The 19037-nt window shown below is 40.2% G+C and overlaps 2 protein-coding genes across 7 annotated transcripts in view; both read right to left on the reverse strand.

Annotated features, from left to right (window-relative positions):
• Positions 1–303: 303 nt before the first annotated feature.
• rpl26 (ribosomal protein L26) lies at positions 304–10427 on the reverse strand. The gene is made up of 4 exons (XM_020516061.2): positions 10311–10427; positions 9685–9857; positions 7231–7371; positions 304–479 (listed from the first exon to the last, which is right to left on the reverse strand). The coding sequence occupies exons 1-4, from the start codon at positions 10357–10359 to the stop codon at positions 351–353; spliced, it is 492 nt and encodes a 163-aa protein (XP_020371650.1). The 5' UTR covers positions 10360–10427; the 3' UTR covers positions 304–350.
• A 3896-nt stretch (positions 10428–14323) lies between these two features.
• Positions 14324–19037, reverse strand: part of pttg1 (PTTG1 regulator of sister chromatid separation, securin) — a 6458-nt gene continuing 1744 nt past the window's right edge. For 5 of the 6 annotated variants that reach the window (XM_048604012.1, XM_048604013.1, XM_048604011.1 and 2 more), the window contains 5 exons: positions 18490–18590; positions 17650–17852; positions 16281–16377; positions 15238–15396; positions 14324–14668 (listed from right to left, as the gene is read on the reverse strand). In XM_048604012.1, the coding sequence (XP_048459969.1) occupies positions 14583–14668; positions 15238–15396; positions 16281–16377; positions 17650–17852; positions 18490–18574 (630 nt within the window). In that variant the 5' untranslated portion in view covers positions 18575–18590 and the 3' untranslated portion in view covers positions 14324–14582. Of the gene's footprint in view, positions 14669–15237; positions 15397–16280; positions 16378–17649; positions 17853–18489; positions 18591–18795; positions 19029–19037 lie in introns of those variants that run through there. The other variant, XM_048604014.1, reaches the window with a different exon arrangement.

Genomic DNA, 19037 nt, shown 5'->3' on the forward strand with positions numbered 1-19037 from the left:
ATTTCATCCCTATTCCTAGTTGTCCATGAGGTGACAGTGAATGCCCTCCTTGAACCACTGAAGCCCATTTGATGTAGGTACACCCACATGTTGCAAGATACTTTCCCACTGAAAGGAAAATGTGAGAAGAATGCCACTTTGAGCTGAACTTGGTACTTTGGACACAAAAAGGGAATATCCTCATGAAAAATTCCAGTTCTAATCAACTAGAGAATGAATGAGTTTCCCCAAAATAATTGAAAGATACAATCCACATTTCTAAACAACACTGATAAAAGATTTCATTAAAAGAAAGCTAGCACATGATTTGTTTGAGTCTTTATTGAAAGCAGCCAAAGTGGAACATTTAATTACTCCTGCATTTTTTCAACTGATTCTTCCTTATATTTGCCCTTATCTTTGCCAACTTGGCGAGATTTTGCCTTGCGTTCCAGGATCTTCTTGCGATCTTTGTCCAGTTTTAGCCTGGTAATAACTACCTGTAAGAAATTACATGAATTTTTGCTGTTAATTCTTCATATACAACAATGCTAATCAGAGACCAGTATGAAACAGAGAGAAACAGCCAGTCAGTAGCTATAAATAAATGCAGAGTTCTAGTATTTTAGATGCACTCCTCTTTCATGCCCAAAAATCTCACCCCCACCGGAATAAAACCACCACCTATCATTTAAATCCTACTTAAAGTGTCATAACTGAAAAAAAATCTCAAAATACAATGGTTTATTTTCAAGTGCCATGATTTGAGAGTGAACAAAATAGCCAGATCATAAACAAAACTGTTTTCACAGTAACTGAATGAGGAATGCTGGCCAGCATACAAGAGACATACAAGTTTACAGAATAGGAAGTTATTCATCATGTCACCAGAGATGGCTTTGCTGAAAAAAAAAAGGTGCCAATCAAATGAGCTGCATTAAATATTTATCCCTTTCTTTAAAAGTTAAATAGTTTCTGTAACATATTGAGCTAAGAACTAAGAGTTCAAGAATTAAAACCCCATACAATCCAAATCCTGGTCCAGTGTACTTTACTGCCAAATCCAACACTCATTAAACCTAAATAGAAGTGAAATACTGAGGAGCGGAAACAAAAACAAAGTGCTGGAGACACAGGTCTGGCAGTATTTGGGGAGAAACATGTCTTTTCCAAGACTTTGCACAATCAGGATTTAGGTCACTTTCTGCAGAATAACAAACCTCTGAGCTGCTCTTGTAGCTACAATGCTTATGTGATAGGTCAAGTTAAGTGTCTAATCAAAGGTAATCCATGGGATGTTGATGGTGGGTGATTAAACGATAGCAAAGCCATTGAAGGTCAAGGTAAATTCCTTTGATCATTCCCCAACAAGAGACCTCCCCACTCTTATCTGCTTTCCAGAGGGACCACTCTCTCCGTGACTCCCTTGTCCGCTCCACACTCCCCTCCAGCCCCACTAGACCCGGCACTTTTCCCTGCAACCGCAGGAAGTGCTACACCTGCACCCATACCTCCTCCCTCACCCTGTTCACCTGCACATCTGCCAATGTGGTATACTGCATCCGCTGTACCCGGTGTGGCTTCCTCTACATCGGGGAAACCAAGCGGAGGCTCGGGGACCGCTTTGCAGAACACCTACGCTCGGTTCGCAATAAACAACTGCACCTCCCAGTCGCGAACCATTTCAACTCCCACTCCCATTCCTCAGACGACATGTCCATCCTGGGCCTCCTACAGTGCCACAACGATGCCACCCGAAGGTTGCAGGAACAGCAACTCATATTCCGCTTGGGAACCCTGCAGCCCAATGGTATCAATGTGGATTTCACAAGCTTCAAAATCTCCCCTCCCCCTACCGCATCCCAAAACCAGTCCAGCTCATCCCCGCCTCCCTAACCTGTTCTTCCTCCCACCTATCCCCTCCTCCCACCTCAAGCCGCACCCCATCTCCTGCTGACTAACCTCATCCGCCCCCTTGACCTGTCCGTCCTCCCTAACTCCCCACCTACACTCACCTTTACTGGCTCCATCCCCGCCTCTTCGACCTGTTTGTTTCCTCTCCACCTATCCCTCTTCTATCCGCCTCCCACTCTCTCCCTATTTATTTCGGAACCCCGTTCCCCTCCCCCTTTTCTGATGAAGGGTCTAGGCCCGAAACGTCAGCCTTTCTGCTCCTATGATGCTGCTTGGCCTGCTGTGTTCATCCAGCCCTGCACCTTGTTGTCAGGGATTAATTGAGATTTTGTATTCTCATAAAGCACAGTCCTTGAATTTTTTTTAAGGTGGAGGTGGATGTTTCCTTGTTTAACAAGAATCTGAGAGGATATACAGGTCTACAGCATGGAAAAAGGCCCTTTGGTCCAACATGCCCATGCCGCCCAGTTTTCACAGTTAAACTAGTTCCATATCCTTCCATACCTATCCCATCCATGTCTAAATGTTTCTTAAATGACAAAACTGTACATGTTCCACCACCACCTCTGGCAGCCTGTTCCAGACATTCACCATCTTGCGTGAAAAAATTGCCCCTTGGACTCTTTCGTACCTCTCCCCTCTCACTTTAAACCTATGCCCTCAGTTTTAGCCTCCCCTTACATGGGGAAAAGCTGTTGGCTATCCACCTTATCTGTGCCTCTCACAATTTTATAGGCCTCTACTTGGTCACCTCAATCTCCTACATTCCATGGATAGAAGTCCCAAGCTATCCACCCTCTCCTTATAACTCAAAACTTCCAGTCCAGGTAACATCCCAATAAATCTTTTCTGCACTCTTTCTAGTTTAATAATATCCTTTCTACCAGAACTGTACGCAGTACTCCAAATGCAGCCTCGAAGTCTTGTACAGCTGCAACAATGCAAACCAACTTCCCTACTCAATGGTTTGATTGACGAAAGCAAGCATGCCAAAAGCGTTCTTCACTGCACTGTTCACCTGTGATCCTACGTTCAAACAGCTATGAACCTGTACCTCTAGATCTCTCTGTTCTATAACATTCTCTAGGACCCTACCATTGACTGTTTAGTCCTGTCCCAGTTTGACCTACCAAAATACAACATCTTGCATTTATTCAAATTAAACTCCACCTGCCATTCCTCAGTCTACTGGCCTAGTTGATCAACAGCTCACTGCAATCCCAGATAAGCTTCTCCACTGTCCACTACACCACCAATCTTGGTGTCATCCGCAAACTTACTAAACATACCTCCTAAATTCTCATCCAAATCATTCATATAAATGAAGAATAAGAAGGGAACCAGCACCAACCCCTATTGCACACTACCGGTCACAAGCTTCCAGTCTGAAAAACAACACTCTAGCACGGCCTCTGTTTTCTAACACCAAGCAAATTGTGTGTCCAATTGGATGGCTCTCCCTGGACCCCATGGGATTTAACCTTACTCAAACTACGATGCAGTACCTTGTCAAAGGCCTGGCTAAAGTGCATGGAGATGTCTACCACACTGCCCTCATCTACTTTCTTGGTAACCCCTTCAAAAACAAAAACTGTATCAAATTTGTAAGACACAATTTCCCATACACAAAGACATGCTGACTATCTCCCATGAGTACTTGCCTCTCCATTCTGTCTCTCAGAATCCCCTCTAACAACTTACCTGCCACACACATTCGGGTGACCGGTCTGTAGTTCCCAGGAATTTGTCTGCAGCCTAACGGCCCTACAAACTTCCTCCCTAGCCTCCCACGATGTCCTGGGATACACTTCATCAGGTCTCAGGGATTTATCTATTTTATTGTGTTTTAAGACTGCCAGCATCTCCTCTTCTGTAATGTGGATTCTCTTTAATACACCACTGTTTAGTTCTCAAAGTTCCCTAGCATTCATACCTTTCTCAACAGTAAGGACTGACAAGAAATATTCATTTAGGATCTCATCCATCACTCGTGGCTCCAGAGACAACCATGTTGATCTTTAAGAGGCCCTTTTCTCTCCCTAGTCACTCTTTGCCCTTCATGTACTTGTAGAATCTCTATGGATTCTCCTTTACCTTATCTGCCAAAGCCATCTCTTGTCGCTTTTAGTCCTTCTGATTTCTCTCTCAAAGGTACTCCGGCAACCCCTGTACTCAAGGAATTCACTTGATTCCAGCTGCCTCTTCTCCTTTTTCTTGACCAGGGCCTCATTAACTCTCATCACCTAGGGTTTCTGACTCCTGCCACACTTACTGTTCACTAACAGGAACATGCTGGCCCTGAACCCTAATGAACTGAATTTTGACATCACTTTGCCTGCAAACAGCGTGCACCCCCCAATCATCTTTTGCAAGTTCCTGTCTAAGACCATCAAAATTGGCCTTGCCCCAATTTAGAGCTTTAACTTGTGGGTCAGACCTATCTTTTTCCATAGCTATTTTAAAACTAAAGTAGTTATGATCAGTGGTCCCAAAGTCCTCCCTCACTAAGACTTCTATCACTTGCCCTGCCTTATTTGGCAAGAGGAGGTGAAGTTTTGCCCCATCTCTCGTGGGACGTTTCCTTTAACACTACAGCAGTCCCAGTCAATGTTAGAAAAGTTAAAATGCCCCACTATCACAACCCTATTATTCTTGCAGCTGTCTGCTATATCCTTACATATTTGTTCTTCTATCTTCCGCCGACTGTTGGGGGGTCTATAGTACAATACTGTCTTCCACTTTTTATTTCTTAGTTCTATCCATATAGATTCAGTAGACCAAGGTCATCAGGGTAGGTGGGAATGGGATTCGAGGTTACAATCATATCAGCTGGGATTGACGGGCTGAATGATCTACTTCTGCTCCTTGTTTGTATGATGGTACATGATGCAAGTACCACTTAGCAGCCTATGAACATCGTCCAGGTCTTGCTACATATTTAGGACCGCAACATCATCTGAACAGTTGCGAAAGAAACTAAAGAATATGGAATCATCACCAAATAGCCTTGTGATGTATAGAAGGCCACCGCAAGCTGTATTAATTCTGGAGCCAAGCAGGAAAGGCAGATGCCAAAATGAGCAGATTATTGTTGTACCTGTGTGCTGCCCTGTAAAACATAGTGACACTTCTCATCAATTCGATGATGACTGAAATCAGACTGATTGGGTTATCTTGGCTGGTTTGGATTTGTTCTGCTCTTTGGAATAAGGCCATAAGCCAAGCAGCGTTTCATCCTCTGCTTAGCATTGTAGCTGCACTGGAAAAGCTTGATTAGAGGCACAACTAATTCTGAAACACAAGTTTTCAGTTCTAAAGTTGGGAGCTGATAACATTTTCAGTGTGCTAAGTAATTTTACGATAAAACCTTGAATAAAGCATACTGGCTGGAGTTTAGCCTCTATGATGGTGGGTACCTCAGGAGGATGAAGAAATGAATTCACTTAGTACCTCTAGCTGAAAATAACTGTAAATATGGTGGTCTCATCCTTTAAACTCAAATATCATGCTCGGAGGACAGGGAACGTTCACGAAGCAGCCCCATTCTTTTAATTATTTAATTGTCCAGGACTAATCATGTTCACATGTGGTAGGTTTGCAGAGCCTGAATTGACTTGTTAGTTGTGGCATCGCTTCTCTCTGCCCATAGCAAACTCTAATCTAGATTTGTTTCATTAGCTAAATTTAAAACTTCTATCTGCTGTGGTGGGATTTTATTTGGCATGTGGGTGCCACTAACAACTCCAGCATTAGTTGCTCATCCCAATTGGCCCAGAAAAGGTAAGAAGCTGTTTTTTTGTTTACACGTAAATGAGATAGATTCAGTTGTTAGGGAGTACCATAATTTTGAGCAAGCTCATGTCAAACTTAATAGATCATTAGACAGTGTCAGAATTATTAATCTCATAATATTACTAATACAGTACTTGGGTATGGAACTAACCATGGTTGATTTGCAGCAGAAAGCTACCTGACCAGACATACAAAATTGGACTGGACTACCAATCTGTGTCTCTGTGTTGCTTGTAGAATTTAACCATGACAACTTGTCCTCACCTCCAATCAACCTAGGATGTTATCTGTGAAAGGTATTAGATAGAAACCAGGTTTTGGAAATTCTCCCCCACCACCCCAAACAAGGGATATGCGCATCATACAAAGAGCAGAACATAAAATTCTGCTCAATAATTAACTTGGGAAACAGGGAGTTATTGAGGAAAGCCTATTGCAAAATGTCACACTCAGTTACTTTCAGGTTCTAGAACGCTCTCGCTTAGCCTCGAGATGTCATAGCTGTAAGTGGGCCATCGTGCCACTTTGAGATCAATAGCTTTAACAATGTACGTACTAACTATATGCTAAGAGACCGGGTAGATACTTTATTTACATAACACGTGGAAATCTTTTTCTGTAGCAAATAGTAAAGACCTGGAACCCACCATCTGTGCTTCTACTACTCTCATACACAATGAGTGATCTCAAAAGAAAAATTAGCTAGACACTCAAGCATAATAAACTTACAAGGTTGTGGGGATAGAGCAGGGGAATGAAACTGGCAGTATTAATTTGCAGACAGCCAGGATGAACTGAAAAACCTCCTCCATCATAATTACTCTCATTTATTCATGCTCCTTAAATTTTCATTTGTGATGAAGACAAACATATGCCCCATCTTTGTTGTTAGGTCACAGGGTAACCTATACGTGGATATTTCTGTTGACTAATCAAACTGGATCCAGACTGTTCTATACAAAACCTGCAACTGTAAACATTGGATCTAACCTCAAGCAACTCACCAGTTTATAAGAAAAACTCAAAACTTCAGAATTTTGAAAACTATAAAAAAAACTTATATGCTAGTTTGAGAATGGCAAATTCCAAGATCATTAAATATTGGAGAAAAACAAGAGAACATTCACAATGACTCAAAATATCAAGAGTGATTTTGAAATATGGTGACCTTGAAAACAACAAAACATTAATTAATTTGCGGACAAGGTCTCACACCAGGAATGGCAGGGTTTATTGAGGAATCAACGTTGGCCAGGTTTCTGATTGAACTTCCATGCTGCCCTCTAAATAAACATTACATGTTTTTCCAATCTTCACTTAAGGCAATGTCTCATCCTCAAGCTGGCATTCCCTGCACTGCACTGAAAGGATCAGCTTCAGCCACACGCTCAAATTAACTTTTGATGTATAGTTGAAACTTTTCTCGTCACAATAATCAACCCAAAAGCAGGGCATCTGTTTAGTTACTCTGCTGCCCACATTACTATACTAATTAGACAAGATTCACTTGGTGATATTAACCACACAAAATTCTGCCATTCATACCTTGCTGGGGTGAATGCCAACATGAACTGTGGTACCATTGGCTTTTTCACGCTGCACACGCTCAATATAGATTACATACTTCTTTCTATATACTTGGACAACTTTACCAATCTGTTGACCCTTGTAATGTCCTCGGACGACCTGCACACAAGATAACAAATATCAAACATGTAATTTTAACATTAGAGTTATTATAATTTCCTGTATATGGATGTTGTTTATTGAAACCCTGTGCTTGTGTTTTAGCAATTTATGGAAACTCTCAGAGTCATACAGATGTTCAGCACGGAAACAGACCCGTCAGTCCAACTCGTCCACGCCAACCATATATCCTAAATTTTTCCGAGTCCCATTTGCCAGCATTTGGCCCATATCCCCCTAAGCCCTTCCTACTCATATACCCATCCAGATGCCTTTTAAATGTTGTAAGTGTATCAGCCTGCACCACTTCCCCTGGCAGCTCATTCCATACAAGTACCACTCTCTGCATGAAAAAAAAAATGCCCCTTAGGTCCATTTTAAATCTTTCTCCTCTCATCTTAAACCTATGCCCTCTAGTTTTTGACTCCCCACCCAGGGAAAAGACCATGGCTATTTATCCTATCAATGCCCCTCATGATTTTATAAACTTCTATAAAAGGTCACCCTTCAGCCTCCGATCCTCCAGAGAAAACAGCCCCAGCCTACTCAGCCTCTCCCTTTAGCTCAAACCCTCCAATCCTGGCAACATCCCTTTAAGTCTTTTCTGAACCCTTTCAAGTTTCACCACATCCTTGCTACAGCAGGCAGACCAGAATTGCACACAGTATTTCAAAAATGTCCTGTACAGCTTAAGAAGAAAGTATTTGCGCTTTAAGTTCATCATCTGATGAAACAGTTTCATTGTTTTAAGGTAAACAATTATTCTTGAATTCCTGATGCATTAGGAAGTAAGAAGTACAGTGTTCTCGAGTAAATCCGAAGATTGCTAGCTAATAGCAGCATGTTGGCTCAATGGTTCCAGGGACCCAGGTTTGATTCGTCTTGGGCGACCGTCTGTGTGGAGCTTGCACACTCTCCCCATGTCGGTGTGGGTTTCTTCTTGGTGCTCTGGTTTCCTGCCATAGTCCAACGATGTACAGATTAGGTGGATTGGCCATGCTAAATTGCCTAGTGTCCAGGGATGTTCAGCTTAGTTGAATTAGCTATGGGAAATGGAATGTTCTTCAGAAGATTCGATGGGGTGAATGGGCTGATTCCACAGTGGAAGGATACACATGCACAATTTACAAATATGTGCAGAGTTAAAGAAGAACATTCACAGGCACTTCACCGAAGCAGAAAAAAAAAGAGAAATTTGAATTAAGGAGGCCTGGACGAATGATCAATCAAAAGAGGTGAGTTTTAATGGAAGGGTCGCAAGAGAAAAGACTTAAGGGACAAAATTCTAAACCATCCTGGTTGATCAAAGGAACAGTCACCAATAGGGAAGCAAAGGGAATTGGTAATGCAAAAGTGTTAACAGTCAGAAGAACAAGGGTCTGAGAAAGTGGTAAGATGTGACACGGGAATTTAAACCTAGGAAGCATAAAGGTAATGGATGATGAATAGAATATGTTAAAGCAGAACAGTGATAGTTCATCTATCCAAGCACTGTCAATAAGTCATCTCATCCACACTAAATATGATAAAGATTCCTCAGGTCAAGAGGAGGGTGCCAGGTCAAAGCCTCAAAGCAAGCTGCAGAAAAAAGCTCCACAAAAAATAGAAACAGAAAATCAACACTGACTGGATAAGGGAATGTTAACTCAGCATCCTGAAAACCTAAGTACTAGACTGTATATGAGTCCAAAGGCAGACATAAATATAATGACGGAAGCAGCACAACTGGTCACCTGAACTTTCAAGAAAGCGATGACAAATAGCACATGCTAATGACAGTACGAGTGTTTACTAGTGTGAATACTTATTATTTCATTCTAAAAACTGTTAACTACCACCAATACTAAATTACACTATAGGTCCACTGTAACACTCCTATATCAATGTGTTTAAAAAAAAACTGAAGAAACTGCTGTAAGTTTGAAAAAGGAGAGAAATTCTGAACTGCACCACTTTGCGATCTTAAAAAATGGCAGAATTCCAAATACATGGGTCTGACAGCATCAGTTCCATGGAGCACACACTTAGAAAAAGACAAAGACAGTCAGTCAGTCTTTCACTTTACAGATGTCGGTTCACGTTTTTTTGTAACTCCCTCTATTTCTGGAATCACAATTATGACAGCCACAGCATCTGCACAGACGTGAACGAAGTGTGGAAGCACAAAATGTTAGAAGCCAATAGTAATCAATATCTGAAACAGAAAGGCTGGGTGACGCTGTAAATGAAACCATGTGTTTATTTCTAATATGCACATTTAATTTAAAAAAAAAAACTTTCTGTGCATTAAAGTCCAGAATTTACTTCACTTACCTGAACCTCATCATCCTTGCGTATGGGCATCGAGCGAACATTGTATTTCTGCCTCAGCTCCTTGGAGAGTGGAGAGGACATAATTTTCCTGCGAATGTGAGATGGAGCATTAAAGTGCCTCTTGCGATTCTTCCTCCGGGAAGATGTGACAAAGGGGTTGAACTTCATATTGGCTGCACACAGGAGAAACACGAACGTTAAATCAGCTGCTCGTTGTTAGACTAGAAAACGTGAGTTAAAGGAATCAGACCAGAGCTTTGAAATATAAGGTAAAGTAAGGCGGCATCAGATCAATCAGGAGATTTATTACACTGGGCCTGAAACCAGCCTCCTGTACCCAATCAGCAGCTGGGTAACATCGGGGACAATGACTCCAGCAGGAATTGGGTAACACCGGGGAACATGGACTCTCTAGGTCCCCGCCTTGTCTCTACCGCCCGCTCTGTGGGCCCCACCGGTTCTTACGTTATACTTCCCATCTAACACCGTTCCACACTCCCTTTTTTAAAAAATATTACCACATATGACCTGCGAATCGGTCTCCGACTCAGTATCTAGGATCACTTTACCGCAGTTAAGCTAGGAAACACGAAGATGTTAACGGATATCACCAGCTCAATCCTTACCCTCCTGCTCGGTCCTCAATGGCCGCCGGTGAAAAGAGAACGTACGCATGCGCGTTGTGTTACTTGTCAGATGTCAAATCTCGCGTTACTGCACGGAGGTTCCTCAGGTGAACTCCAAAAGGTGGTGGTGGTAGGAAGGGGCACCGGACCCAAAACGTTAATGCTGAGTTTTTTCTTCACAGATGCTGCCAGACCTGCTGAGCTTTTCTAGCAACTTCAGTTTTCGTTCCAAAAAGGTGGTGGTACTGGAAAGTGAAACACAACTGACCCAGTGTTAGATAGTACAGTGTAGAGCTGGAGGAACATAGTAGGCCAGGTAGCAGAGGAGCAAGAACGCCGACGTTTCGAATCGGGACCCTTTTCTTCCTGCTGCGTTCCTCCAGTTCCACATTGTGTTATCTCTGACTCCAGCATCGGCAGTTCTTACTATCTCTGACCCAATGCTAGGATAGTTTCTTCAGCATTCCTAGTTTTGGCGGATTATGACCAGAGTCTGGCGTGTGCACTTTAATCGTGGGCAAATATCCGGCTCAAGCGCTTAAATCCAAGTGTAGCCACAAACTTGCACTACTGCACACAAAAGCCTTTATACAAGAAGTGTTTTGGAATGTTTATTAAAAGTGTGACAGCTGGTGATGCCAACATTATGGGTCCAATTCGCAGTGGCTGAGGTGACCAGGAGGTCTGTCCTCACTCTCTCCCCTTCCCTGAAGGATGGTGACCCTCAGGTTAAACTACCAGTCTTTCTGTAAGGAGAAGGTATCTATCATGAAAGTCCAAAAGGACAATGCTAACTTTATTTCCCCCCACTTCTGCATGCAATCCATCTGAAGTTTATGCTCCAGGCATGATTAAATTCACTTCTCATTAAAACAAGAGATAATCAGGTCATTATTCAATGTCAAAGTTACCTGTTCTATTTTCATTGGTAACATTTCTGCAATAGTACTGTTAGTAATATTCTAACCTTGAATTTGTTTTATTCCCACCTCAACCATTTATCTACTTGTAGTAGAATTTTTGTTTTATGTTCCTAATTTAGTTGGTTTCTTTGGAGTGTTTATAATGTATAAAACCCAAAAGAACTGCAGCTACTGTAAGTTGGGAACAAAAACAGAAGTTACTGGAAGAGCTCAGCAGGTCTGGCAGCAGCTGTGAAGAAAAATTAGAGTTAGTGTTTTGGGTCCAGTGATCCTTTCTTAGAACTGCTGAGATTTTCCAACAACTTCTGTTTTTGTTCCTGCTTAAGTGTATGCTGGTTTTGTTCATTGTTATGTCATCTTTCAATAAATAGTTTTTCATGACTTCTTTGACTAATGTTGGTTTCCTTAGAAGTAAAAACACCAAACCTCGAATCAACACAATCTCAAGTGATTTTCTTCAACCAAAACAAATGTCAACTAAGGTGGTACTTAGTAAGTTAACCAGAATGGAATACCTCCTCTAATTTGTAAATCAGTGAATAAAACACACTTACACTCCTTTAAATTAATTCTGCTAGAATTTGGTCAAAATGATTCTTGGATATCAAGCATTTGCTTCTGTTCTCAGCCTGGTAACTTCTCATCTCAAAACTGTCCCTCAACAAGATTAGCAACTCAAGTACAAGTTAGATAAGACTTCTACCTTTGTAAAAACCACATCTAAACTTCCAACTCACCAACAGATTCCAGATGGGCACTCTCCCTCTGTACAGACAGACTAATTCTTTTACCTACAATTTCCAATTATGAAAATCAGAAGTCACAACACCAGGTTATATTCCAACAGTCTATTTGGAATCTCAAACTTTGAGCACTGTCTGTCAGGGGGCAAAGGAGCAGCACTCAAAGTTTGAGATTTAAGAAAAAAAAAATTGGAACATAACCTGGTGGTGTGACTTCTAACCTTGTCCAGCACAGTCCAACAGCAGCATCTCCACAGCATAATTTAGGAAAGCTTGCAACCAGATCTTTACAGTGGCCTTCCTACATTTTCAAAACTCAAGACCAGAACAAAAGCAGGCAATGAGTATATTGACCTGTTCATGTTGAATTACATGTTTAGCTCTGGAGAGTTAAGCACTAATCTTGACTAAAGTGACTAGTTTTTCATACTGTCAGGTTGGAAAAGATCACTCCTCTGGGATTTGGGTGGGGGCAGGCCTTGGTCTGGCTGAGAAGATCACACTTCATTCACTGTGGCAAGTGTGAATTCCTTGCCCTCAATAGAAAAAACACACCAAAATCAGGGTCTTTCAAATCTTTGACAGGTCTATCACTATTGTCAGAGAGACTTCAGCATAGGTAATCTTACTAAACTGCAATGCAGTTTATAAACTTTCTGTAATAGTCAAGAATGGGGGACTCTGTCACATCAAGTTTGAAGAAGACTTGCATAGAAGAAGAGAAAAACCCACCTGTCAAGAACCCAAAGAAAGGAATAGAATGGCATGGTAATAGTGAGTGATAAACGTAAAGGAAGCTCACCTCAAATCACAAGCACTAGCAATGAACTTTGCGTGAACACAGTTATGGTGATCTGAATGGAGGTATTCCAGTCCAGTACTTTTATCCATAGTACCATTACCTGGATGTTTGTGTGGCTATTCAAGAGAATATAATTTTAATATTGATGATATTGGAGTGAATTGAGAAATTAACCTGCAAAAAGATATTGCTTGAATGGGAGACTCCATTACAACACACTTAAGAGAAATTTTGTTGTATCTCTACAAAATAGGTGGCCTGAGACAGCTTCCCCACTCACTACTTTAGCAGTATCATAGACTGTCAGAAACTTAAAGTCTGAGGTGCAATTCAATTAAAATTCCAGATCATGGAGAAATAGTCTTTCCTATTCTTACAGAACCCACAATATATACACTGAGGCCTAAATTTTATGAATGTTTTATCATCTGAAAGAGGTACCAAGTAGTCAAATGTGAATTTAAACAATCCTAGGTATTGATCAAAACAAAAAGTTGCTGGAAAAGCTCACTGGTCTGGCAGCATCTGCTAAGGAAAAACACAGGTTTAACATTTTGGGTCCAGTGACCCATCCTCAGCATCTGCAGTTCTTTTAGCTTTTATAGAGTATTAAGACAACAAGTCAAAATGGCAAATTTTACATTGCACTTTCTTTGCAGAGGTTTATCAAGAAAGTTGCTAGAGACTCCAGCTCTTAAAGAAGTTGCACATCTGAGATTTAAGAAAGGCAATTGTTGAAAAATGGTTATATAGAACAGACAAAAGGGATAATTTAAATGAAAATTTTCATTTAGTACTGAAGGCCTAAAGGAAATTCATACACTGGTTTTGCTGAACTGCCCAAGGCAAGATGACATTGTGAAGAGATAGCACACACTTCTACGTAACACCACACCATCCCCTGCTCCACTGGGTTTGCAAATACATTCTTTTTACGTTGAGTTTCTCAACCTCAAATCTCAGTATTGAGGGAGAAATGTTCACAATGCATTTGAGGCAGTTTCCTAGAACATAGAATTACTTGTAAAGAAACTTTTGTTTACATAAAACAAGATTGGACAGTAATTAAGGGATTACCTAGGACAGGTCACTCGAGGTTGGAGTACAGTGTGCAACTCCAAAAATAATAAGTTTGAAGCCAGTTGCATATCCGAGGGGCAAGTTGGATTCATATTAGGAAACTCAAAACACCCCATCAGTAGATAAATGGCAATTATTACAGATTATTCCTCAATAAATCTACACATTCTTAGAAAGTGAAACCCCAAGAAATCCAATGGATAACAAGGATAATCAGGCAATAATGCAAGCAACACTCCCTCAAAAAAAGTGAAACCAGGAGCATTATTGGAATGGACATTAACCAAATACAAATGACAGAAAAGAAGGAGGACCAAAAGTGATTAAAAGAAAGGGAGACAGTGGTCTGAACACTTGGGTCTCAGATTACACAAAGCCTGGAGGTTTTAGAGGCTGCAGAGACAGCTAAAGCACTGTATACAATTTTCCAAAATGCCCTATCCTGGAATAGTGACAGACATGAAGTCAAAATTCAGTTCATTTTATTGTAGTTCTTCCAGTTTATTAACAGCAAAATCATCAATGCTATATCACTACAAAAGACATATGTGCAAGTGTTTAAAGACTGGCTAGGTTACATTAATTGAAGTTTAAAAAAGTTCAAGGTGAGGAGTTTTCCTACACAAACCATGCATTCAAAACCCTAACATTTGCAATATCATCCAGATAAACTTCAGCTTACATTTGATACCAAAGGCAAGATGAAATTTCAATTCATAGATCTTCACAAGAAGTCATCTTCAATTGTCGGCAATTCAACTTCATCCAAGTCTGCCAAAATGTCAGCATGCACATCAAAGTCAAATAAACCTGCAAGCAAAAAAAGGCAAATTTCCCCAGATAGAAAGACAACACAATGAACAATTATTTTGCATGAGGTTCTTGCTCAAGACTAGTTGCATTCCTGAAAATCTCTCACTTTAACAACTGGATTTAAGTGGATTGATTTTCCCTATTCCACCCAATAAAAACCTTGTCCAAGGTCTTGCAGAATGTTAAACATTAAAAACTGGGTCCTAAAAATTTTTTCAATTTTCATTGCAATGCAAGTCCAAATAAGGTCAGTTTTTCTCCCCACCCATTTGCTTCCTGCTTACCAACCCTCTATCCTTCTTCCCCAATGTCCTCCTTCAGGAAGGATCATGGTGATCTGTGCAAGACAGCAAGAACAGCCTCAAGGTATAGTGTGCAGACACAAGCAGCAATCTGGAAAATTGTCAGCTGGAGGGTTAGCAGCAACTGTGAGCAGGATCATTGCAAAAATTGGCAGCATTGGAGATCTTCATGACAAAATACAAAAAAGGAAACTCTCAACAATGCAAATTCAGGCCTCATGGATGGACATTAAAACCAACCTTAAAGCAAAATTCTGTACTTACTGGATTCTTGTACAAGTGAAGGCCATTTTGGAGGTGAAGGGATTTTATTCAGCACCTTTTCTATTAGTGCTTCTTCTTTCTCAAGAAAGAGGAGTGGTAGACCAGCCAGGCAAGTGTGATCAAGTTTATGTTCCTTTGGCACATTAAAGTTCTCAAAATCTGTAATTAATATTTATAACATTTGGAAAATGTTGAAGTTTTCTTGCTATAAAATGTTGCCACACAAAAGTGCACTATTCATAAAGTAGAAATTTATCCATAAAAGCAAGTTGTTGGGATCAGCAAAGGCAGTAGGATTGTCCATACAAGGGAATATTTTTGAATCATTGGATCCCCTATGCAGAAAGCCATAATCATAGGGAAGGTCTACGCTGATTTGGTTGAGATTTGTACACAGTACACCAATCAGGATGTTCATCCTGAGACAACGACCCACATCGAAGATGCATCTATGTGGTATGTTTCATAGCCTAAAAGTGCTTCAAGGAATTGCATTTAAGCATGTTATTAACTTTATAAGAAAGTCCAAAAAAAGTCAAACATCTAGTACCAGCTTTGTAGTAATGTTAGTCAATATTGGACCCAATTTATGGCTAAAAAAAATTTAATTTGTTCTCAAAAGCCCTTCAACATTAATTTTTTTGTTGTCTTTACCATTAAGTAAAAACCCAATGCTGGTACAGTAATCTTTTCATTGATGTTTACAAGTTATAAGTAACTTTATATAGGTTGCTCGTGGGGAAAATTGGAGAAGAATGCCCTGAGAACACTAGAGGGATCCAGAAGTCACTCACTCCCTCAAAGGCAAACCCTTCAGAATTAACTTTACAAAAAACTTCCATGTTGAAATGGAGATACTACCAGCAATCAGTTTGCAATATACAGTTTTTGTCCACTAAAACACCTTACATTACGAGAAACCCTCAGATGTTGAGCATTGGGCAAAAGTCTTTCTCCACCCCAAAAACATGCACCAGTCTCATTTTTCATGATTTGTTATCCTTTGATTTTACTCTAATCCATATCCAGAGTTTGTTTCTTACCAAGGGGATTGTATGGAATAAAAGTTTCCATTTCAGGGTAGTCTTCAGACTTTTCAGAGCACTTTGGTGGTTCTGAATTGGAAGAGTTTTCAGAGGGCTGGAAGAAGTAGTTCTTAATTAGCATGTTATAGTCAAATGTTTCCAGGCATTTCAAAACAAGCTTTATAGATTACACACTACTTTCTAAAAAAAAAAAACAACCTGTTCAGCGATGTTATGACACCTCAGGCAGGAGAGTCTTGAAACAAAGCACAGCTTCAAAAGGTAGAGTAACTATCATTGTTAGAGCCCCAGGTCTGTTATTTTCTAATCAACATGTTTAAGATGTGTCATAAGCAGACCTCTAAAGCAAGTGGGGCTTGAACCCAGGTCTTCAGGACCAGAGGTAGAACACTACCACTACACCACAAGAGCTGCTTTATAGCCTATAAAGTTTAACTTTGTTTCACACTCACTCAAATTTTCTGCATCCCCCAGCCAAAGAATGAGCAGGACATTTAAACAAAGACCCAAAAAGAATTCAATCTTGCTAAGCATAATCAATTCTCAATTTTTGCAAACTTTGAGGAACAATGCTGCTGAATATACCATAAACAAAATGCATGCATTATGGGGAAAAGCATTGCAGACTTCATCTATATCTGACAGTGTTTTACACTTTATATTAAAACAAAAAGCACAATTCAAGGAACACATTCTAACTTAGTGACTGCCACCTGCCTTATATCCTCATAAGCAGATTTCACTTCCAAGTAGTATTTCCTACTCTAGCCTTCTACAAGAGTTGTTGCTGCTACAGATGCAAGTTATCACCTGCTCATTTAAGAAAAAAAAAAATGAATGATTCTTTGGCTTCCCAAAAGCAAACCTCAAATTTTCCCCACAAAGTACAGGAGTACAAGAGAAAACTTGACAAGATTAATTTTCTCATCTAAAAACTTTGTACTATTCAGTTTGCTACACTAGTGTAGTGCAATTATATGCACCAAAACCAACCTAGTTGCAATAAAGAGACAGCCTCAGTAAAACTCACTCAACACAAACTTTAGTGTGGGAATAGATATTGTTTGGCAATAAAAATAATTCTTGCCCAATGTAAAGGCCTGAACAAAAGTTGTTTGAGTGGTTCTCACCTTGAACTCCTTGGCTGTAGTAATTTGCTAAGACTTAGTCATCCTACCTCCAAAGTGGTGCTGGAACCAGCCAATATTTATACCAAGACAGGCAAGATTAAAACTTCACACAGACACCCTTAAACTAAACCATTCTAGCAAAGTTATTAACTATAGCCACTTTTGCTTCACTCAAGTATTTTCAACACTTGAGCCAATTGTTCCCTGCAAAACTGAAGAATTCCATATTCAATTACCTTAGCAGCTTTTATGATCTGAGCATTGTTTTTCTTCTTGTGGATTCTATCTGGTTTCTTTTTCAGCGAATGACCAGGTATACTGCCTGCTCGCAAAGGACAGTTCACATCCCCTAGAGCTTTTCTTGCAGATGGTTGAAAGTGAGTTGTAGTTAACACCTTTCCAGTTCGTGGAGTCTGCAGTAGAGATGTTTCAATTGTAGCTGAAAACAAGGAGGTTTTACATTCACTTGAGTTCAGTCAATAGTACAGGTTGTCTTGCATACCAGCGATATCAATATATTTGACAAATTTACAATTTGTCATCATTTAAAAGTGACAACACCTCAATAAAGTAATTCAATCTAGGCCAGCCAGATTGAAGAAGGCTTAATGCCATAAACAAAAAAAAGAAGTTTAAGAGTCAAAATTCTGAAGTTGCAATTCAAGAACAACTGAACACCTGGTGTTTGAAGCACTATTTTGAAAGTTGAAACATCCAGCCACAAGGAAATTAGGTCAGATGACTAAAAGAAGGTTTTAAAATTAAAAAATTGATTTAGAAAGATAGGATTAGAGCTATTACTATACATTTCCAGAGGTGGTGAGACTTAAACTCATGTCTTTCAGTCCAGAGGCAAGGGCCCTTTCACTACACCGCAACAGCTCACAAATAAAAGAAAAATATCAATTTCTAGCCAAAAATGAGTGCCACAAGTCAAGGTCATTGTATTCAGAGAGATAAAGATCATAGTAGACTAAAGCTATAATGAAATAACGGCAAGTTAATGAAACCTTTCTTACTCAGGTATACAATCAATTTTTTAAAAAAGCAATTTGAATCAGCCATACAACACTTACCTGAACCAGAAAGTAACTTTGGGTGGTTCTTTGTATGGTTACAAAGTAACTCATTTTCCTTCTCGACAAATATTCTCACTGCCATAATCAGGTACAGATCACTAAAAACAAAACAATGCATCAAGTCTAAGTAAAATAAAGATTTGATGACTATGTAGCCCAGAAATTTAAGTTTAGTTGCACATTAAGTATTTAAATGTGAACATTAAGTGGCGAGTTTAAAAGCTTTAAAATATTTGTGAAATATGCCCATGCAAAACAATTAACACATTCATGGTGGGAACTCAGTTTAGAAAACAAATTTACCCAAGCAGTTAGGATCTGCAAGGGACAACAGTGCGGAGCTGGAGGAAAACAGCAGGCCCGGCAACATCAGAGGAACAGGAAAGTTGATGTCAGAGATAGTAGGAACTGCAGATGCTGGAGAATCCGCGACAACAAGGTGCAGAGCTGGATGAACACAGCAGGCCAAGCAGCATCAGAGGAGCAGAAAGGCTGATGTTTCAGGCCTAGACCCTTCATCAGAAATGGGGGAGGGGAAGGGGGTT

This window comes from Rhincodon typus, chromosome 12 (assembly GCF_021869965.1).
Source record: "Rhincodon typus isolate 14 chromosome 12, sRhiTyp1.1, whole genome shotgun sequence".
NCBI classification, from domain to species: Eukaryota; Metazoa; Chordata; class Chondrichthyes; order Orectolobiformes; family Rhincodontidae; genus Rhincodon; species Rhincodon typus.

Excerpts from the sequence above, each read along its gene's own strand:
- rpl26 (XM_020516061.2), bottom strand. The coding sequence starts at position 10,359 with ATGCGTACGTTCTCTTTTCACCGGCGGCCATTGAGGACCGAGCAGGAG. Across the intron at positions 9,858-10,310 it reads ATTGAGGACCGAGCAGGAGG|CCAATATGAAGTTCAACCCC; the intron begins GTAAGGATTGAG and ends TCCTGTGTGCAG. Across the intron at positions 480-7,230 it reads TTGGCATTCACCCCAGCAAG|GTAGTTATTACCAGGCTAAA; the intron begins GTATGAATGGCA and ends AATTTCTTACAG.